The 18794-nt window shown below is 46.3% G+C and overlaps 1 protein-coding gene across 1 annotated transcript in view; it reads right to left on the reverse strand.

Moving 5' to 3' along the window:
- The window catches only part of LOC128722185 (uncharacterized), a 46786-nt gene extending 35721 nt beyond the window's left edge, over nucleotides 1–11065 (reverse strand). The window contains exons 1-3 of the mRNA XM_053816033.1: nucleotides 10518–11065; nucleotides 9323–9572; nucleotides 7460–8730 (exon numbers count right to left, since the gene is read on the reverse strand). Of these exons, the coding sequence (XP_053672008.1) occupies nucleotides 7460–8730; nucleotides 9323–9572; nucleotides 10518–10814 (1818 nt within the window). The 5' untranslated portion in view covers nucleotides 10815–11065. The remainder of the gene's footprint in view (nucleotides 1–7459; nucleotides 8731–9322; nucleotides 9573–10517) is intronic.
- Nucleotides 11066–18794: the final 7729 nt, after the last annotated feature.

Genomic DNA, 18794 nt, shown 5'->3' on the forward strand with positions numbered 1-18794 from the left:
AACGCCCTGAAGCACACGATCGGCACACCGTTGATTGCATTAATTTCACCCGTACCGGCCATCGGATCCGCGGAACGTCAAAGTCGTTCAATCCGAAGTATTTGAACGAAAATTCGCGCGAAAGCTAATTTTCTCCTCCATCAATGTCATTCGTTTTACCCACCCTCCCGAAGGGTGTCACTTTCAACCGGCACCGAGCGACGGACGGTGACCGTGTTTGAATGTGTTGCGGCAAGAAAACGCTCAAACCCGCCGCCGGGCGAATGGGTGGGAAAATATTTGCTGCTTGAGTTTTGAGCAAATTCCAACCACCGGTCGAAGCAGATTGCGCTGCCATCGCCTGCGAAGCAGAAAAGTCAAATAAAACAACCGGCACGATCAATTCGCTCATTTGTCGGATCGGTGTTGAGCGGCGGCGGTGTCGTTTTCTGTGCTGCCACGTGAACAACATTAAAGCAAACGCGCCAACCGAGGGCTATGCTGAGTAATGGTAGCAAATTCGTAACCCTTCCTGTGCGGCATTCATCACCCAAATGCTCGTTTCGTTCGAGGAGCTTCCAGCGACCATACTCAGTGTCCTTCTAATTTCACCTCACAACAGTTTGCTGGTGTACGGCAAAAAACAAAAAAAAACAAAACTCCCCACGATGACTTTCCGATACCCTTGCCAAGCGAAACGGAGGGGTGAAAGAAAATTACTTTTTTTTTCAGGCGCACACATTGACGGACGGGTGCTGTATTTGGTCGTTAAAATAGGAGAAAAGTTTCCCCATAAATTGCTTCAACGATGACCACCTCCGAGATGGTGGCAAAAGTGGAAGTTTTGTGTGGAAAAAAGAAAGAGTTCAACATTGCTACAAAATGCACCGCTTTGGGTCGTAAAAAGGCAAAAGCTTAAAGAAGAAACAAACTCTTTGTGAATGCGCTACGCACTCCCATACCAGCCCAAAAGCTGCCGCTAGGATTTAGTGCGTAACTCGTACAGCATTCAGAACGCGTTATCACACGCCCCCCATATCCAGATTCAACGCCTGCAGACATTTTGTACGAGCAAAGAGACGGATTCCAACGGGCGTGCAGTGGGACGTAATGAAACTATTTCACGTTCGCGTTCGCTGATTGTTGATCTGGCTCATAAGACGGTAAACAATCCTCAGCTCAGCCGCTCTGGCGTCGGTAGGCAGCTTAAGCGAAAAATTAAATACCTTTTTCCCATCCGACGAGCAGATCACCTGGAGCTTTTCACCACCCCCACCCCGAGTGAGCTCGGCACGGGGGAAAAAGGGGTTTAATTCAATTACATCCACCGACGAGAAATGTCAATGGCTTGAGGGTGCGCTTAAACCACGTCCCGTGTTGATGCTGGAATCGTGGAACCGTCGGTACGAACGGGGTTCCATCACCGAACCGGTGAACGTAATGGCAAAGCACCACGGTGTGACGAGCTAGTGGAATAATCGATTCAAAAACTTCGCTAATCTGTACCGTCTCTCGATTTGGCGCGAGAATAGCGCCAGCAGGGGGGAAAAAGGCATCGCATTCGTTGCACTGGCGATTGGAAAATGGACCTTTTGGGGGTTTGTGATGAGCAGAAAAAAAAAACAAACAAGAAGAAAGTCTGCCGACACGCGCACGTGGTGGTCGGTGGTTTGTGACCTTTCCCCGAAACCGATCCAAAACGGTCGTCCAAACGGTTTGGTGTTTAATTAAATCGCTTCCACGTGGTGTTCGGTGGAAATTCGAGGTGCAAAGAGGTGTAGCCAGACCCTGCCAGAATGGCTCACGTGCTGCAAATATCACGGCTCACGCGACAAAAGCGCTAAAAATAACACGCGCAAGCAAGAAAAGCGCTCAAGTCAAACACGTTCCCTCGAGAGCAAACTTTGTCGTCGTTTGATCCCAATTTTCCCGTGGAGAGGGTTCAAGAGAGCGAGAGCGAGAGAGAGAGAGAGAGAGCTGGGAAAAGGAACGAACGCAGCTTACAAGGACACCGTCACCGTCTACCGATAGTGTGGTGAGGGTTTTCCCCGTCGGTTCGGAAAATGCTAGGAGAAATGTCTACGCGACTGACGGTCTGAGATGCTTCGGTGCGAAGAAGCGATGGGTGGAAATTTTAATAAAAATTCTCGTAATTAAAACCGATCCAGCAAACGGAGTTCGTGCTCGAGCTGGACTCGTTAGTGAGGGTGCCACCGCGAGATCGAGGTGCCATTCCAAAGGTGCTGCAGGATCGCGGATTTTTCCAACCGTCCCGAGCGGACGAACGTCAAAACGGTGTCAAGTGCAAATAAATCAACGTAAATGCAAACACCTTAACGCTTGGATCGGCTCGTCCAACCTCGTCCGCGGGTCGGCAAATAAGCCACGCAAAGGAGCAGCAACACCTTCGCGCGGGAGTTTAATGACTTTCCGGTGAAAGTTTGCAGCTGAAGAGAGCACAGGCGCACCCGAGCGCACAGCGTGGTGCCGTGGGCCAAACTGCATCGCTGCAACAGCGCGAGTGCATAATCAGCGAGTGGAGTTAAATGAGTTTTAGATACGCCTGGCCATGATGGTGGCACCATGGGGGGGCTGATGAAAAGTTAGTGTTGGATAAAGAACAGCGAGCAATTTATCGTTCCCCCGGTGTGCGGGTGAACTTTCGCTCGTCAAAAGTCGCTCCTTGTCGGCGGGTTTGGGTCGTTTTGTATTTTTTTTTGTTCCGTACTTCAACAGCTTTTCCACCAGCTGATGGAAGGCAAGCAAACACGGCACGGCGTGTTTTTGCGCCTGGAATGTCGCTGTGATGTAAACACGACACAAGCTTAACGCGCACAACAATCACAGCCGACCATCGTGATCGCTTGTTTGATTGCAACGCAAACTTTTCGATTGTGTGCATGGCCAGGTAGATTTCCCAACAACGAAGCAATGGTTCCTGTAAATTCCAAATTATGTCACTAACGGAGAAGTGTAAGCAAAAGTACAATAAAAAGCAAAATGGATCTGTTGCAGGTGGTTGGCTTGACCTGGTTTGCAGGGCGGTAAAGTTATAATCCGTATCCGAATGTTTTGTTTTTAACTCTCAAACATAACTTTAACTCCACTACAATAACATTAGATTGGCATGAATGCCGCAATAAAATTTATTTCATTGCATACATTTGATATGCGGCATGCTTTAAATTTAAACCAAAAGAAAAAGTACGAAGGAGACTCGCTTTGAATCATCCAGAAGAGTTGCTCTTCAAAGGCTCTTGAGGCGTTTTAAAAAAAAAGGTTGGGAGTTCAAACGACCGGAACAATGTTCCGAATGGCCAGGTTAAGTGGGCAATTGAAAACCATAAGTGAATCTAAGGAAATAAAAAAAACTCTCAAGCAGCCATGTATAAGTGGACTTTTGGCTGGGTTTTTCTGATTCATAGAGTAAGATTAGCAGCAGTACTACAAACTGAATCATGGCATAATTAATTTACTTTTTTTTTCGGCACATACAAAAAAACGAGTGGCTTTGATCTTCCCCAGTATGAAAAGTTTCAATAGAATTACATTTGACCAGTTGCAATTTCGGAATTTCTCCATTTGTATACCGGAAACTTCAGTTAATTGTGCATATAAACTCCTATTGCGACACAAAATCGAAGCTTTATAAACATCGAGAGCGCAAAAATTAGTTCAAGTTAAGCTGTACTATATACACCATAATTTAAAAACAAACACTTATTCAAAACAATATGCAAAATCAAACCAAACAAAAAACCTCGTTATAGGAGCAAAGCGGTGCCACAAAAGCGACACTTTTATCATTTTCTGGACAGTTTGTTCAGGCATCGCACGATACGATATAAATTGAAACTAAAATCAAAAAGCAGCATCATCTTTTTTTTGTTTTCATTTTAATTACCTCCCCAAAGCGTACGCCCATCATCCAGTCAACCAGAGATGTTAAACATGACCCACATAAAAGCACGGCGCAACCGAAATCACATTACGCATCATCGTAAAGCGCCCAATCCTTGCCATTTGCGCTCGTAAATTCGTTTACGACAATGTTCTGCTTCCCGTAACGATTGTGCACGGAGCCAGCGCGAACTGGCCTCTCGCGGATCAGCCAACTCCACTCGACTCGCTGCAATTAGAATTAAATTTTAAAACACCACCCACAGCAGCTGGGCGCCGTGAGGCGTCACGGAAACGCTCATAATTTACGGTAACGCTCTGTCAATACTCGTAAAAGCGAGAACCACTTTCGAGCCAGCGAGCCAGCGCCGTCGAACGATGCACATAAACCCTTCCCGCAACTGTACTGCAACCTGGAAACGGATGCCTACCAAAAAGGACGTTAAGGTGCAGGCATACAAAGAAAGCAGCAAAAAAAATAAATACCCCACGGGACAGTCAAAATGTTCCAGCATCAGCTCAGAAGACGCTCGAGTACCGGGCGACCTTCGAAATCGATTGGCCAAAGGGACATTTTCAGCCCACGGAAAATCGTCCTAAATCGCTCGCCTTTTGACGCCTGTGTGGGTGATTCGTTACGACATTGACGTCGTACTGGTGGCTGCCTAAACGGAACGAAATTGAAATCGAATACTCCCGCCACCGTAATTGGGCTGTCAGCGAGCCCAACATTCGTTGACACGGCCGTGCACGAGCCCACGAGCTGCGGGCGAAAAATGGTTTCAAGAACTACCCAGTCAGCCGCGAGCACGTGCTGGATGAGATGAAGTCGTTATATTTTTGGTGACTAAAGACACACGGAAGTGCAGCGTTGAGTTTGCGCATGGATCGGGTACAGTTCCTTGAATCGTCCTGCTCTCCATTTTGTGACCAAATTCTCCTGTTTCTCGGAAACGGAAAAATTCCTCTGATCCGGGATTTGATTTCTAGCCTCCTCCGTTTTTGATGACGTATTACACCGAACTGGGCTTGATGTTTCGTACGGCTTCCGGCACGGTCACAAACAACAGAGAGCACCAGGTGCTTATGTTTCATATGGCGACGGTAAATTCGCAAAATTTATTGCATTTTTGCTGCAGCTGCAGCTGCAATTAAAAGTAAAACATTTAAATTCTTACCGCACCCAGGTAATGCTGGGTTTGGTAGCTTTTTTTTGTAAATAACAAACGCAGGGAACAAATGTCTCTATTTGACGAATTCTTCTGCTGCCACGGTTTCCGCAAGGAACAAACCCACCACCATGGGTGTTTCTTCGAGAAACTATGCTTCTAATTTGATACGGCATACCTTTCACCAAACATACAAAGCGTTTCGCAACGCACTGCAGGGTTCCACTCCGGCTCGTAATTGCGAAACCGAAGCATCCTCTGGACCAAAGCATACACACCATCATGTCAAAATACGGGCATCCGGACTGACCGGTCCGTACACAGACACACACACACATTGGCAAGAGACGAGGCCAAAGTCAACGATGGCCCTTCTTGCTCAGGGACACGACTGTTGCAGTGATCTTTGGCTCCCGGGTCCTTTTCTCCCCCAGCTTTCCGTGTAACACGGAATGAAGCCACGAAACCGAACCCCATTCGCCTATGAAGCACTTTCGCTTCCGTCGGATCGTTTCCGTCGTGCCTTTGCTTCCCATTTACACTGCTTGTTTGTAGATTCAAGCATGGGGCGTTTTTTCTCTCTCTCTCTCTCTCTTCCCTCTGCCATGCTATGTAACCCTACGCCCTTTTTTAGGACACCGAGCGATGCTGGGCTCGCTTTGGGATTGATGGCCATCGTTTGCTTTGAGCCCGGCTTCACGTAAGGATGTGTGCGAGTGTGGGTGTTTGCAGAACGTTCTGCTGAGAACCGGTCATCCGGCAATAGCGCATCGTATCCTTTTCAACCCAGCATATGTTCAAACGGAATACCCGTCCGGCGCGAGGTTCGAATGGAAACGTATTTTCCTCGTGATAGCCACACGAACGTGGATCTTTAGTCGATGTCCGATTTCTTTGCACAAGGCTCACGTTCGCCCTCTCTCTTTCTCTCTCTTTCTCTCTCGTCACGAGTTTGCCAGCAGAAGCACTCATATCAAGGGTTTTTTTTTTGTGGATTTCATTTCCCCCGTTCTTTTTATTCTTGTGCCACGGTGCCGATGGGCCGACCGCTGTTTGAAAGGGGACAAAATGGTTCACCCACACGACCGGACGTATCGATTGCAATATGTCGCAGAAACGAGCCTTCTGTCGGGATTGTGACAAGGACTTTCCGAGGCTCGTACGAGGCTCGAATGGGGATGGAGACCTGTTGCTTTGCAGGCGGAAGCTGATTCACCAGCACGATCATTACTGCACGCGGCTCAGATTATTGCCCTTGGCGAAGGGAGAAATCGTACAAGCAGCTCTGTTTTGCATCTCACTTCAATCGTTGCGCGTTGTTTGAATGGAAATGATGCTAGGCATGTTGGAGTTGTTGGGAAAAATATCGTTTGGTGTTGGTTCGAACTGGGAAGTGAAATTTTACACTGAAAACTATATTCCTTCTCGCAACTATATAGTAGCTCATCAATATGAACACGGCGCAGTTTTTGCAACATTGAGCAGAAGACATATTAAAATCGTACTTGTGATCGATAATTCGAGTAGACGTGTATCACAATAGTAACTTATTTGCTTATAAGATTCATAATATTCGATAGCTGCTATGAGAAATGTATTAAATTTATGAAAATTGGTTTGGATAAAATGCTGGCAAACTGATAAAACACATTATTGTCCATGTACAAAATGACCAAAATAAAATATAAAATTGTATGGAAAAATATTGCAAACGAAATAAGGATACCTTGGCTCACCATTTTGCTCAGAAATGTGGCATAAATAAAACAATAGCATCCGATAGAGCAATGCTTTTAAAACGCACCAAACCATCATTCAGGACGATTAACCTTCGGTACAGCGATGTACCGATATTACGATTGATATAGCATACATTTAAAAGCCGCACGGAATTTTTATAATCAAAGAAAGATAAAGAATCTCCATGCTCGCGGTTGACCGCATCCCCAACGGAAAACTCGAACTAATGGCTGCCAACGATAACAACGCACGCAAAGCAAACAAAAGAGCCCGACCCGGCCATGGTACGATAAATTTTCTACCCCATTATGCAGCAGCATGAGACCGGGTTTGGTTGAAACGGCGCGTATTGCCTTAAACGCCGGTAGGTGTAATTATTCAAACTGCAGTAACGAAGTGGCTCGATGGCGGAGAGGCCGCATTTCCATAACCCGCAGCACACTGCATTCCTTTTGTACCACGCCACGTTCATCACGTTGCCCCTAGCAACGCCACCGAGCCCCGTGAAGCCTACTCAGGATGCCACGCAGCTCGAGCGTTGCGTAATGAATACTGAATACGCGCCGTGTGCAATTGACGGCCGGTGGAAAATCGTTGCCAAAAATGCCAAAGGGACACCCGCCTTCGACAGAGATCTCGCATATAGAAAACGAACGTTTGGGTGCACTTACCCGCGTGAGAGAGCTCTTCTTTTCCACGTGCACCCGTTGACCGGTTCCGGTGACCTCGAGCTCATCGTCGGAATCGATCGGAGGCCTTGGCAGGGGTCGCCGATCACCACCCACCAGTGCGCCGGGTGGCACTTTGTACTGGAACACCTCGTTTTCCTCGATACCGTACAGCGCAGGTCGGTTCGCTGGGTGCCCTGGCGGGTGGCTCGTTGTCTGACGGGCTCGTGGACTCGCGGGTGAGATCACAACCATGCCTTGTTGGTTGGTCGAGACGGCAGGAAAATTCTCGTAGATGCTGCGTTGTTCGTCCTGCACCGGATGCTGGTGATGTTGATGGGGATAATGGTACGGTGGTGGTGGAGGAGGTGGGAACCATTCCGGCACGAGTTGAGGCGGATGGGCATTGCGACGCCTGCAGTACGGTGAAAATCCACGCCGATCCCGATCGTCGCCCATTTCCCGGCTCCCAAGGATGCCCGCCGGTGAATCATCATCAAGTCCGCCAATCTGGTCGTCTTGCAGCAACGCGGGAGCGATGGCTTTACGCGTCCCAGCCTGCTGGAGATCCGAGTTTGAATGCAACCGGTTCGCGAGCATCGGATGCATCTGGCCACGAAGCCCGTGTACGTGTACGCTGGATGATGAAGCCGACTTGGTGACTGCACCCGATGGCAACCGGCGAGGACGTGGCACTGGCGAAGGAAATCCCTTCCGGTCCAGTGCCACCGGTTGGCCGATCGCGGATGTCCGCTCTTCGCTGGGGATGTCCGGATTCGAGGCTCGCGGAGTCGGTGCCGGTGGAAAGCGAGTGTTACGCCGGGCAGGATCATTCGGAACGCGGGCACCATTGGCACGACGGCGCTCGAATGGGCTGGATGGTGCTTTCTTTGAAGGAGCCGTCTTGATGTAGTACCAGTCGCTCAACTTTCGCTGCTTAATTAGGTCGTCGTCGCCGTCCTCGCCATCGTCCTTGCTGTTCTCATCGGTTTTCTCATCCTTCCCGGTCATGGTTACGGGCTGACGTGGGTCTGGGTGTGAGTTCGTGGGTGCGGTGAATTCCTGCGAACGCAGATTTTCCGCCCCAACGCAATGCTGCTGCCGGGAATTTTCCACCAGCGGCAGCGAACATTCCACAGGTTCGGATGAGCCGGCATTCGGACGGATGGGCCGTTGCGCGTGAAACGAGTCCGATATGATGAGCGTTTTGAGTGCATAGTTCAGCTCTTCCAGCGACTCGTAGAAGCTGGACTGTCGAGCACCGGTTTCGCTATCTGTGAAGGAACATGATAAGAAAAAGAGAGAAAGAGAGTGAATAAATAATTCCGATCTGCCGTTTAATCGTGGAGGGAAACTTTACTTCATAAACCCCTGTAAAAACTATGCAACCGGATGACAATGAACTCGATGTACGCAATGGGAATTAAAAGCTCCTTTCATCAGTTAAAATGCCATCTTGCATTCCACATTTCTTTGAAAAAAAAAATCCACGCAACAAAGGTAGAACATAGTGCAGTGGAATGGTGCGTTTATGGACTTTTCGTTTGGAACTGATTTTAATAATCTATTATGTGTACCGAATTCTGCCGTTAAATAGTTTAAAAGCCACGTAATTAATTCGAATGATTCGAACGGCATGCTGTGCAACAATGGAATATCCGGCGCGTCAATAAATGCATTTTGTAACGCAACTACTACCATGCCCCGTCTGCTGGATCTCTCCGCTGCAGTAACGATGCCCAATTGCTACCGGTGGAAAAGTGACGCACAAGAACACCAACAAACCATCATCATCCATTTACCGTGCCCTCGTTTCGGCCCTTCGAAACAAGCGCCAACGGTGCCGATTCGTAAATAATCGCTTACCCAAATATGATTTCGCTTTTGGCGATGGCGGACAGGAGAACGTCCCCGTGCTGACGCAATCGAGCAGTCCGTCGAGGCTCATGGCGTCGGTCGACGTGCTCAAACAGCTGGAGACCGCAAACGGTTGCTGGTGTGGAACCGGCTGCTCACCGGTGGGCCGGTATTCGTCCTGCTGCTGGCGTTGTCCAGGAACCGTCTGGTGGTGTGGTGCACCAGCACCGATCCTTGCCGATGATTGATTCAGGAGCTGCTGCAATCGAAATGGCACATAAATCTGCTTTTAATATTTATGGAAACATGTTTTTTAATCACCCACACACCACCAGGGTGTCCTCGTTAGTGCTCTCTATCTTTTTTCGCAGGGTGTTATTGATATTAGACACACGGACCATTCGTCCTGGCATGGGAATGGTTCTCGTTTCGATAGTGTTTTGTTTGCCTCTGTGATACTTTGGCAAATGAGTTAATGCGTAGCATAAGATCATCCTGCACTAGTTTCGATGTACTAACTACACAACAGAACTGACCCACCTGCACCTGATGGGGAGCCTCGTTCGCACGCGAATCAATTAATTGTTTATGACGCATATCGCGCATAAATAAATCAAAAGCAATCACACATTTGCTGATAGGTTTTTAACGTTGCATGATCCAACCACCGACCGGGCTGTGCTGTGTTTTGCGAGCAGAACCGCCCGTTAACTCGTTGCGAAATCTTCTCATAATTGCGGCCATTAATTATGTACCAGCACCACCACGGCGGCGTGGTGGATGAATAAAGCACATTCGCAATCTCGCACCAAAAACCATAAAGCTTCATTATTCGCCCACTTCGCTCTGTGAGCAACCGTGGAAAAGTTCCAACGAGCAGCATTCAGTTGGGAATCATCGCATCGTGGCTGTGCCTCGATGTTTAAGTTCTTATCAAACGCTTGTACCACCCTGAGCGTAGTGCCGAGTTTATGCAAGTACACCTCGTAGCAAAGCATCGTATCTACGCAGCACCTCGCATTAACGATGATGCACTCGGTGCGGTGTTTGCTTGCTGTTCAATTTCCTCTCCACCCAAAGCAAACAGGATGAGTGGCGAAAGCCACCCCCCCGGGGAACAAGAAATAAAATGTATCGCACAAACAACGCGCGCACCCGCGAAAGCGCCTGAATGTATGCCATCCCGCACAACACGATGTCCTACCTGAAATGGAGCCGCTTCCGAGTCGTAGCTCTCGTCGCTGCTCGAGTAGCTCGAGGACGAATAGCAATGGCTCCGATCGTACCAGGCTTTTGGCTGCTGTCCAACGGCTACCGCCCGGCCAAACAGGTCCACCCCAGCGTCCGTAAGCCCCCCGGTAGCGATGGACGATTCCGAACCGTGGCTGTGCCCGGTCGACACCGGCTGCTGGTCGGGACTGGCGCAACGCCTATGCGGTAGGCGCGTCCGGCGCACGGGAATCCTCGAACGGAACGATGCGGATTTCCTCAGCGAAGACATTTTTCATTTCGTTGGCGTTTTTTGCGCCCATCGATCCGGCGCGCGCTGAGCGTTTCGCGACTAGCCACACAAAATGGCCTCCCGGGCGGTGCCGAACCTGGCCCACACTGGCACAATTGTTCCGACGCCGGACCCAGGCTGCAGTCGATGTGTTTTTTTTTTCTTCTTTCTTTGCTTTGACGCACCCTAGCAACACACCGGGCGTTGCCGGGGTGATAAAGAGACTACTCTCGATTGCTTTCGGTGTTTTGTTCGGTTTTTGTTTCGCTTTTTCGAACGAGCGCTTATCCCACGACCTCGGGCACGTGCTGTTGCGTTGATGAAAATTCTGTTCGGAAAAATAGAAGAAAAAACACACACACAAACACGAATGAGAAGGATGGCAAATGGGTGGCGATCAAGCTGAGAAAAAAAAAACACACAACCATACAAACACGCGTATGCGATCGAACGACGGAGGCATCCGCAACGCCACCGGGTGAGAGTTCCCGCAGTTGGCCACATTTTAATAAAATCAGGATGCAAAAATAAATCATAATTGAATTCGGTAGCGTTCCGCGCGACGCCGCTTTTCCACGCCACGAACACACCGTACGATTCGGTTGACAAACGATAATGATGGCCCTTTTGCGATGGCTTGCAAATGCACGCGGGAACGTGCCTGAAATGTGTGCCACCATGAATACTGATCACGGTGTACACGGTTCGTCCCGCGGATGGCGGCGCATTTTCTTATTGGAAAAACCGCGCACCAGCGCAGGGTATTGTGTATTACCATCGGATTGGTAACTTTTTTTGTTTCATTTCGACGAAATAATGAGAAATTCCCCCCGTCACGGGAGTGTGTCACTAGAAATCATTCGACTGACGGTGTACGGTGGGAAGGCTGAGCGCGCTGGCGAGTAAAATCAATAAGGACACATTATGTCAGCGTGATTAAAAATTGCGTCATCGAAAGCGGAATTTTTATCGGTAAAGATAGAGGCAACAATGTGTCCTCTGTCGGATGGTTTTCAGCAACATTTTGCAACACGCCGTGAATGATGGCTTCGTGTTTCGTGCTAAAAGCGTGTGAGCGTGAAGCAAATGTTTCACTCATTTGTTACCGCATTCGGCAAAGTATTAATTTTCAGCGTTTCGGATGCGTTCTAGCAATCGCTGATATCCATTTTTTCACCGTCCAGAGGCTTTCAGGCGAAAAACATTACGTTGGCTTTGCTCGAAAAACGACACCGAGCATCTGCTAAACGCTTACTGCAGGGAAATGATATCGAAAGCCTTTCGTTCGGTGAACATTTTCATGACGTGAAGTGCAATACAATACGCTTTTCAAAGGCAATTCGATGCGTACCAGTGCCTTTTTAATTATGTGCTTGATGGCTTCAAACACCAAACAACGGAATGGTGAAAAATCCATCGTTACTGCTGCACCGAATGGTTCGTTGTGTTTTTGCAACCAGTTCCAATGGCATCACGTCGCACGTAAGCGCACGTTGTACCTTCCCGGAATGTGAACACACGAAAGAAAGCACAACGCACGATGGAGAAACACAAGCACGTGTAAAAGGAGCCAGAGCTCACCCCAACACACAAGTGGATCCTTGTCACGCCGTCTAGCCAGCTAATTGCCGTGCCGGCAAACTTTCCAGCAAACGGACCAAAAGGACACGTGTTTGATTAAATGCGCATCTATTTACACAGCTCCTTCCGTCTCGCGTGGAGAGGGTTGATGCTTTCACACACGCGTTCCCTGCACCCTACGGGTGGCTCAATCAATCAACCTAATGAAAACGAAACAATCAGGAACAACATTTTAATCCCATCGCCATCCCGTGCCGCTCAACGACGGCGGTGGCGTGTTGAATTCTTCTCCCAACAGAACCGATCGTCCCCACGAGCCCGACGATGATAATCAATTAACTTTCAAGGGCAGTGACGCGTGCAGGCCTCCCCCAGGACTGACACAAGGCACCCACCGTTAACGTTCCGCGTCCTGTAAGCCTTTTTCGTGTGGATGAATAAGTGCGACCCACCGGATTCGGCTCCCGAGTGTCGATACGGTTGCTTGGTGTCTGGGACGTTTTCCTCGTTCCTTTCATCATGTTTTTCCCTCCGAACTCGGAGCCTAATTGCCGCTTCGGTAGAGTCCTGCGGTGGACGACTGATCGCTCGGCCGGGTCGAGATTTATTGCCTATAATTTGTGTGACAATCGCAGAGCAAAGTTACGGACACCACGCGCAAGCGAAGCGAAAGCCACACATACAAAAAACGCAGCTTTCATTTGCTTGGTCGCTTCACGCTTTTGCTTTGGGGTTGGAATTGTGCCCGGAAGGTCCTCCGCTATCGCTGGCTGGCTGTCGGGGCGATTAATTAAACGCACCAGAGCAGACGCAACCAAGTTTGGGGCTGAAGCGGAGCTTATTGTGGGAGCAGTTAATTTTTCATCTTTTCTGCGTCGTGCTAATTAAGCGCCAAACATGCACAAGATTTTAGCGCGATGGAGACGCCTGGTAGTTTTCTTGGCGCGGGCCTCCAGACGCACGCGGAGAGTTTTCCAAGTACTCGAAGGGCAACCAAATGGGAGATTAAGCGAAACATAAAAGAATTGATGCAAATTATTGTGCGACGTTATGCTTAAGCCCATGTGCAGTAGTAGGACAACGTAATCTTAGCTGCTAACGAATTGCCAACCCGAAATATGCCTTTATCTTTAGCTCACTGACCATTGATGCTTTAAAAAAAGTAGGTCGTAACGATCGAAAAAAAAAACACGGCCACAGTTCACATCAACTCAATTAAGTTCTTATATCCTATGGAAACCAAAAAGCTTGTTTTAGCATGTCACAAATATTTCAAGATTGTAAACCTTTGCATTTCCTTTTGAAGTGTTTTTTTATCTACACAACTAGCATCACGACAATCATAAATACAACGATTATTATTTATCACAATAATTACGATGATCTGTTATACTGCATGTGAATGCTTTGCAATCATTGAATATTGAAATTGAATATGATACTTAGTGAGATTGTTTTTGGTCCTTTTGGTAGGAAAAATCGACACATTATTCGACTAAAAGGATATACATTCGACATTCGATTAGCTTGTAGCAAAAGAAAAAAAAACCGTAATTCGATTAGCATGTAGCATAATAAAAAAAACAGAGCATATAAGGACTAATCGACCATGTATGTTCTTTTGTTTGATTTGTAACATATTCGATAGCATAATTATTAACAACAATGCTACCCTGTTTCAATCCTATGCCAGCTACAAATAAAGATAGGTGAAGACCTTCGCTATTGACTCGTCAATGCAGTTAAACTGCCATGTTCACCCATTGTCATCCTTTTCATAATGCACACCCTATCCTTACCACATGCAACACGAACAATTTCTAATGACGAGCGACAACAAAAGCAGCACATTTTCCAATCCATTGCTACGAAAACCCAGCAATTATCAGCAATCGTACATCCTCAATGGACGATGGAATCGACGTTCGCTATGTACCTTCACCGAGCTATAATTGTAAATTATCTCACCCCCAACCACAAGGGCGCTTTCATCGAGCACAAAGCAAAACGCAACGGATCGAAACGGGCTCTGGCTAACTGATTTCACTCCGGTCTCTTCAACACCTCCAACGATGGGGCGACTAATGAATCGCTTTCACTGCCGCGAATCACTGCTCGAATCGAATCCTCGCCCACCCAGCCTATTCTACCCACCACAGTCCGGGTGTTTGATCGCAAAAAAAGGGGCTCCAATCTGCAGCCAACAACCGTACCGTGCAACAGCCGAGACGTTCGCCCTCGAAACGCCAGTTTTGAACCGTTCTTTTAAAACCAATTTTCTCTCCCAATGAATATGAATAAATCATTTCCCGGGGCCTTATCGGCAGCTAGGGCTCCGGTAGCGCCCCGGTCGAAGATGGATTTGCACAATCCGCATCCTTTTTGCCAGTCGGCTCACGGCTCGGCTTCTCGTTGCAGCCCATCGGCCTCTTAGCGTTTTATTGGTCTCCCGGGTTTGCTTCTGCCGCTGAAGCTCGGCTCGATTGCACGGGAGCATCTTGGTGGAGATTTTTTTCTTCTTCTTCGTCTTCATTTCACCCCAGCAAATGACGTACGATCGGGTGGGTTGTGAACAAATCCTGCCCCCGGCCAGAATGAAATCGACCACCATCACGTTGCATTTTCACCGGGAGTTTTGGATCGCCCCACAAAGCGGCTTTAAGGCATCATATTTTTCACTCCTTTCGCATCCTTCACGGACCCGGGATCCGTTTACCCACCGGACCGATCGGAAATGGAAGGTAGGCGCAGCTTCCGCTTTACTATAATTTATGTAAACCTCGGGCGCAATCACCACTGCGGTACGGGCTTTTGCACACGAACCTCGGAAATGCAAAACCACTTTTATTAGATTACGCCTTCACCCACCGAAGGCAACAGCGAACGTACGGAAGGGCTGCTCTCTCTGGGGTGGAGAACCCCTACGCACCGGAATTATCACCCATTTGTTTTCCATTTGGCGCCCCGTGACGTGTTGCAGTATAATTTTTCATACCCGTATACATAAAGGGAAATATAAACCTCGCGCGTGCATTCAATGCGAATGATGTTGGTGGGTTAAAGTAAGTAAATAAGCTAAGCCACCACGACTGCTACTGCTATAAAAATGCGTAAATAATACGACGTTAACCAACCGTCAAGTCCATTAATAAGTTTCCATCGAAAAGATTTCTTCTTATCTAATCAAAAGACAGTTAGAAACCCTTTACCGCTACATATTGCGTACCCAAATCGGGATAGTACAAACGGCAAAATAAAGAGGAAATGAACTTGCTACAGGTGTTCACAAAATACCCGTGCAGAAATGCATCACCAAACTGATAATTAGCTTTATGTCAACAAAGTAATAAACGTGTATCAAGGATACAATTATTAAGCTTCTATCTAATAAAGATTTTTTTTTCCAACAGCTATAGTTCAGCTGGTTGCAGTATTCAAAAGTCCTATTGCTCTGAGCTTATTTTAATAGGTTATAACTTAACAAATAAAATGTGAAAGCTTTTATTTTAAAAGCAGCAAATAAAACATACAATAGTAATCCATTTTCACTTCTCATACTACTGATATATGATGTACTTGGTAGTTGCATCCGATCATTTCAAAATAGATTAATTTCCTTCAAAAGCCACAGAGAAATATCCTGCTCATATGAATGAAACCATTAAATGAAAAACGTGATACAAACAACCTTATGCAAGTGGAACTATTCAATCAACACTCAGCTCAATACTCAAGCCTGGTTTTAGCGAGCTGCATCGAGCAACGATCGATGCAACAGGATGCAATTGCTAACAAAGCGAATGTTGCAGTTGGGACCAATATGGCTAAACACTGGTTGCAATCTCACCTGCTTTATTTCGCTACGCAACATTGTTTGCGCTTGGCATTTACTACCATCCGACGGTATTGCTGTTTTTTTTTTCAAACCAAACCTACCTCTTTTTGTTTTCATTTGGAATTCCCTTTTGAAAACAGGACAGCGAGAATTATAAAATGTGGTCCTTTTACATCTCAATATTCTGTCATTGTACTGCTATGTAATATTCAGCAGATTGAAAATGCATGTATGATAATGCTGTACAAATATTAGCTTGACTTCGATGACATGATTTTTCACAACAGTATGTCAGTTCAATAATAAACAGACAAAAGGCTCATTAATGACACAATCGCAATCGTCACCAGTTTTGTTTTAAAAGCAACAATCTCAACAATAGAAAAGCTCACAAAACATCGCTTTTCCAAACGAAACGGGAGCAACTTGCACCCGTTAAAGCGCTAAGCTATTCCTGCGAGTGCATTTCGAGAAAGCTCCGGAAGCCTTTCGAATGCAAACAATGAACGCACACCGACTGCTTCTCGCTGGGAAGCGATCATTAGCGCCTCACTAGACGCCGGCTAAAGCAACCCGATACTGCAAGCAATGCAAGATGTTTAAGGTCAGCTAATTGCTGCTTCTCCGCTGCACAACGCCGCCAACGCATAGTGTCTGCCCACGTACGTTGAAGGACCGTCCCACCGAGCCGAAAAGGAGTTCTCATCCACGTCGGTGGGAAAATCAATTAGCATCATTATTTATGTAGGAAATCATTTCTCATTAAGCTGTGTGCCTTATCATCACTGCACTCCTTGCAACGTGTGTGTGTGTGTGTGTGTGTGTGTGTGTGTGTGTGTGTGTGTGTGAGTTCTAATGAATTTATGATGAATCAGCAGAATTAACTCTAGCTGCGCTATCTGAGTAGCGGACTTTCGAGCAGGAAGGAAATTCTGCTCTCGATAAAGCAATCGGATGGAGCTTGAAAATTTAGCGGGAAATGTCTATACGGAAAGATGTCCTTCAATTTGGTCATTTTAACGTCGACGATTATTACGTCTGTATGTCGTCCCACTATACAATTGTTGGATATTACTTTACTTATATGTCGCTGTCTATGGATAATTTATGCTGGGTAAAAGCTTTTTGCTCGCACATATCATGCTGTATATGTGACTTGCAACCAAAGCAATTTGTGTTTGAATCCTCAATTTTTTTCTCCTGTTTTTTTCCATGAACCACATAACAGTAGATCAAATTGGTTTGTGACTTGGATCGCTAGTAATAAATATCGCTATCAGCAGTGGTTCTTCTTTACCTGTACTAAATATGGAAAATGTAGTTTTTTCTTTCAGCTAAAAGGTTAACCCGTTGCTCGTAGGAATAAAAACATTAAACCTACATTCAAATGAATCGTTTAACGTAGGTATCAACGAATCAAATTCACTTATGTTCTCTTTAGCAAAGTTAAAGAAATGCAAGACGTTTAGTTTAGCAAACGTTAGTTTAGCTAAAAAATGCTGGTTTTCAAAGGTATATATTCCCTCGGTGGTAGTTCGTGACTCTCCACAGTGGCACGTGATATAGATTTCAAAAGCATAGCTAATATTTCGCACCGTCTTGCCTTCGCACTGTCGCCCTATAATTGGCACAATGTCCTCCCCACGCAAGCAATGATCCTGGCATTCCATGTCAATGAGGGTTTCGTTTTTCGATCACACCAAAACCATTCTTTCTAGGGATAAACAGTGGCCACTAGGATATTTCGTTTAAGGGTGCGGCTTTGATTAGCCTCACCACGCACTTTCACTTTGCGTGAATCGATGTTTTGTCACCAATCGATGTTTTCGCTACCAACCCGCCCAAGCCTATGCCCAGGGCTATCAGCTTTCCGTGCTTTTCTGGTGCAGGAGTACTCTGGTTAAATGATGCGTTGAAATTTTATGCTAAAAAATGATAATTGGTTCAGTGTTTCAGAAAATTAGTTAAAAACTGCTTGTTTGTTTTCAATATCAATAAATTCTATTTCTTAATTAATACATAATTTATGTTTCATCGTAGTTTTCTTTTGCCTGGAGCAAGGTATTCCATTCAGAGTATTATAATAATATTTAGTTTCTTTGCGTAGCTTTTTACTGCACTTGCTTCTGCACGAACAACAAACTTTTCACTCTCGTGACTTGCATCAAACAGTTCCATTTTTTTAATATTTTTTGATAACTATCTGACAGTATTGTTCTCAAAACTAAATTTCTAGTTCATAAATACAAGATTTATTCATTCTTATTCTATATTTTCGCATAATCCATGGCTGGTGGGCATTTCCTTCCATCAAAAATTTGTAGTAATTTATAACAATTTAATGAAATAAACATAAACGTAAAAAACAATAGCAAATTCATGGAGAATCTATGCATACTAATAAAAAATAAAGAAATAACAGTCCACAAAGCAAATGAGGAAGAATAAAGTATAATCAAATCTGTGAAGGGGATAAGTTCAACAAAACCTTTCCAAACCCTCCACAAAAGGCACACGAATCCGTCAATCCGATAGTTTTCAGTCATGCCAAACGCCAGACGAGT

The sequence above is a fragment of the Anopheles nili genome, chromosome 2, assembly GCF_943737925.1.
Source record: "Anopheles nili chromosome 2, idAnoNiliSN_F5_01, whole genome shotgun sequence".
Classification (NCBI taxonomy): domain Eukaryota; kingdom Metazoa; phylum Arthropoda; class Insecta; order Diptera; family Culicidae; genus Anopheles; species Anopheles nili.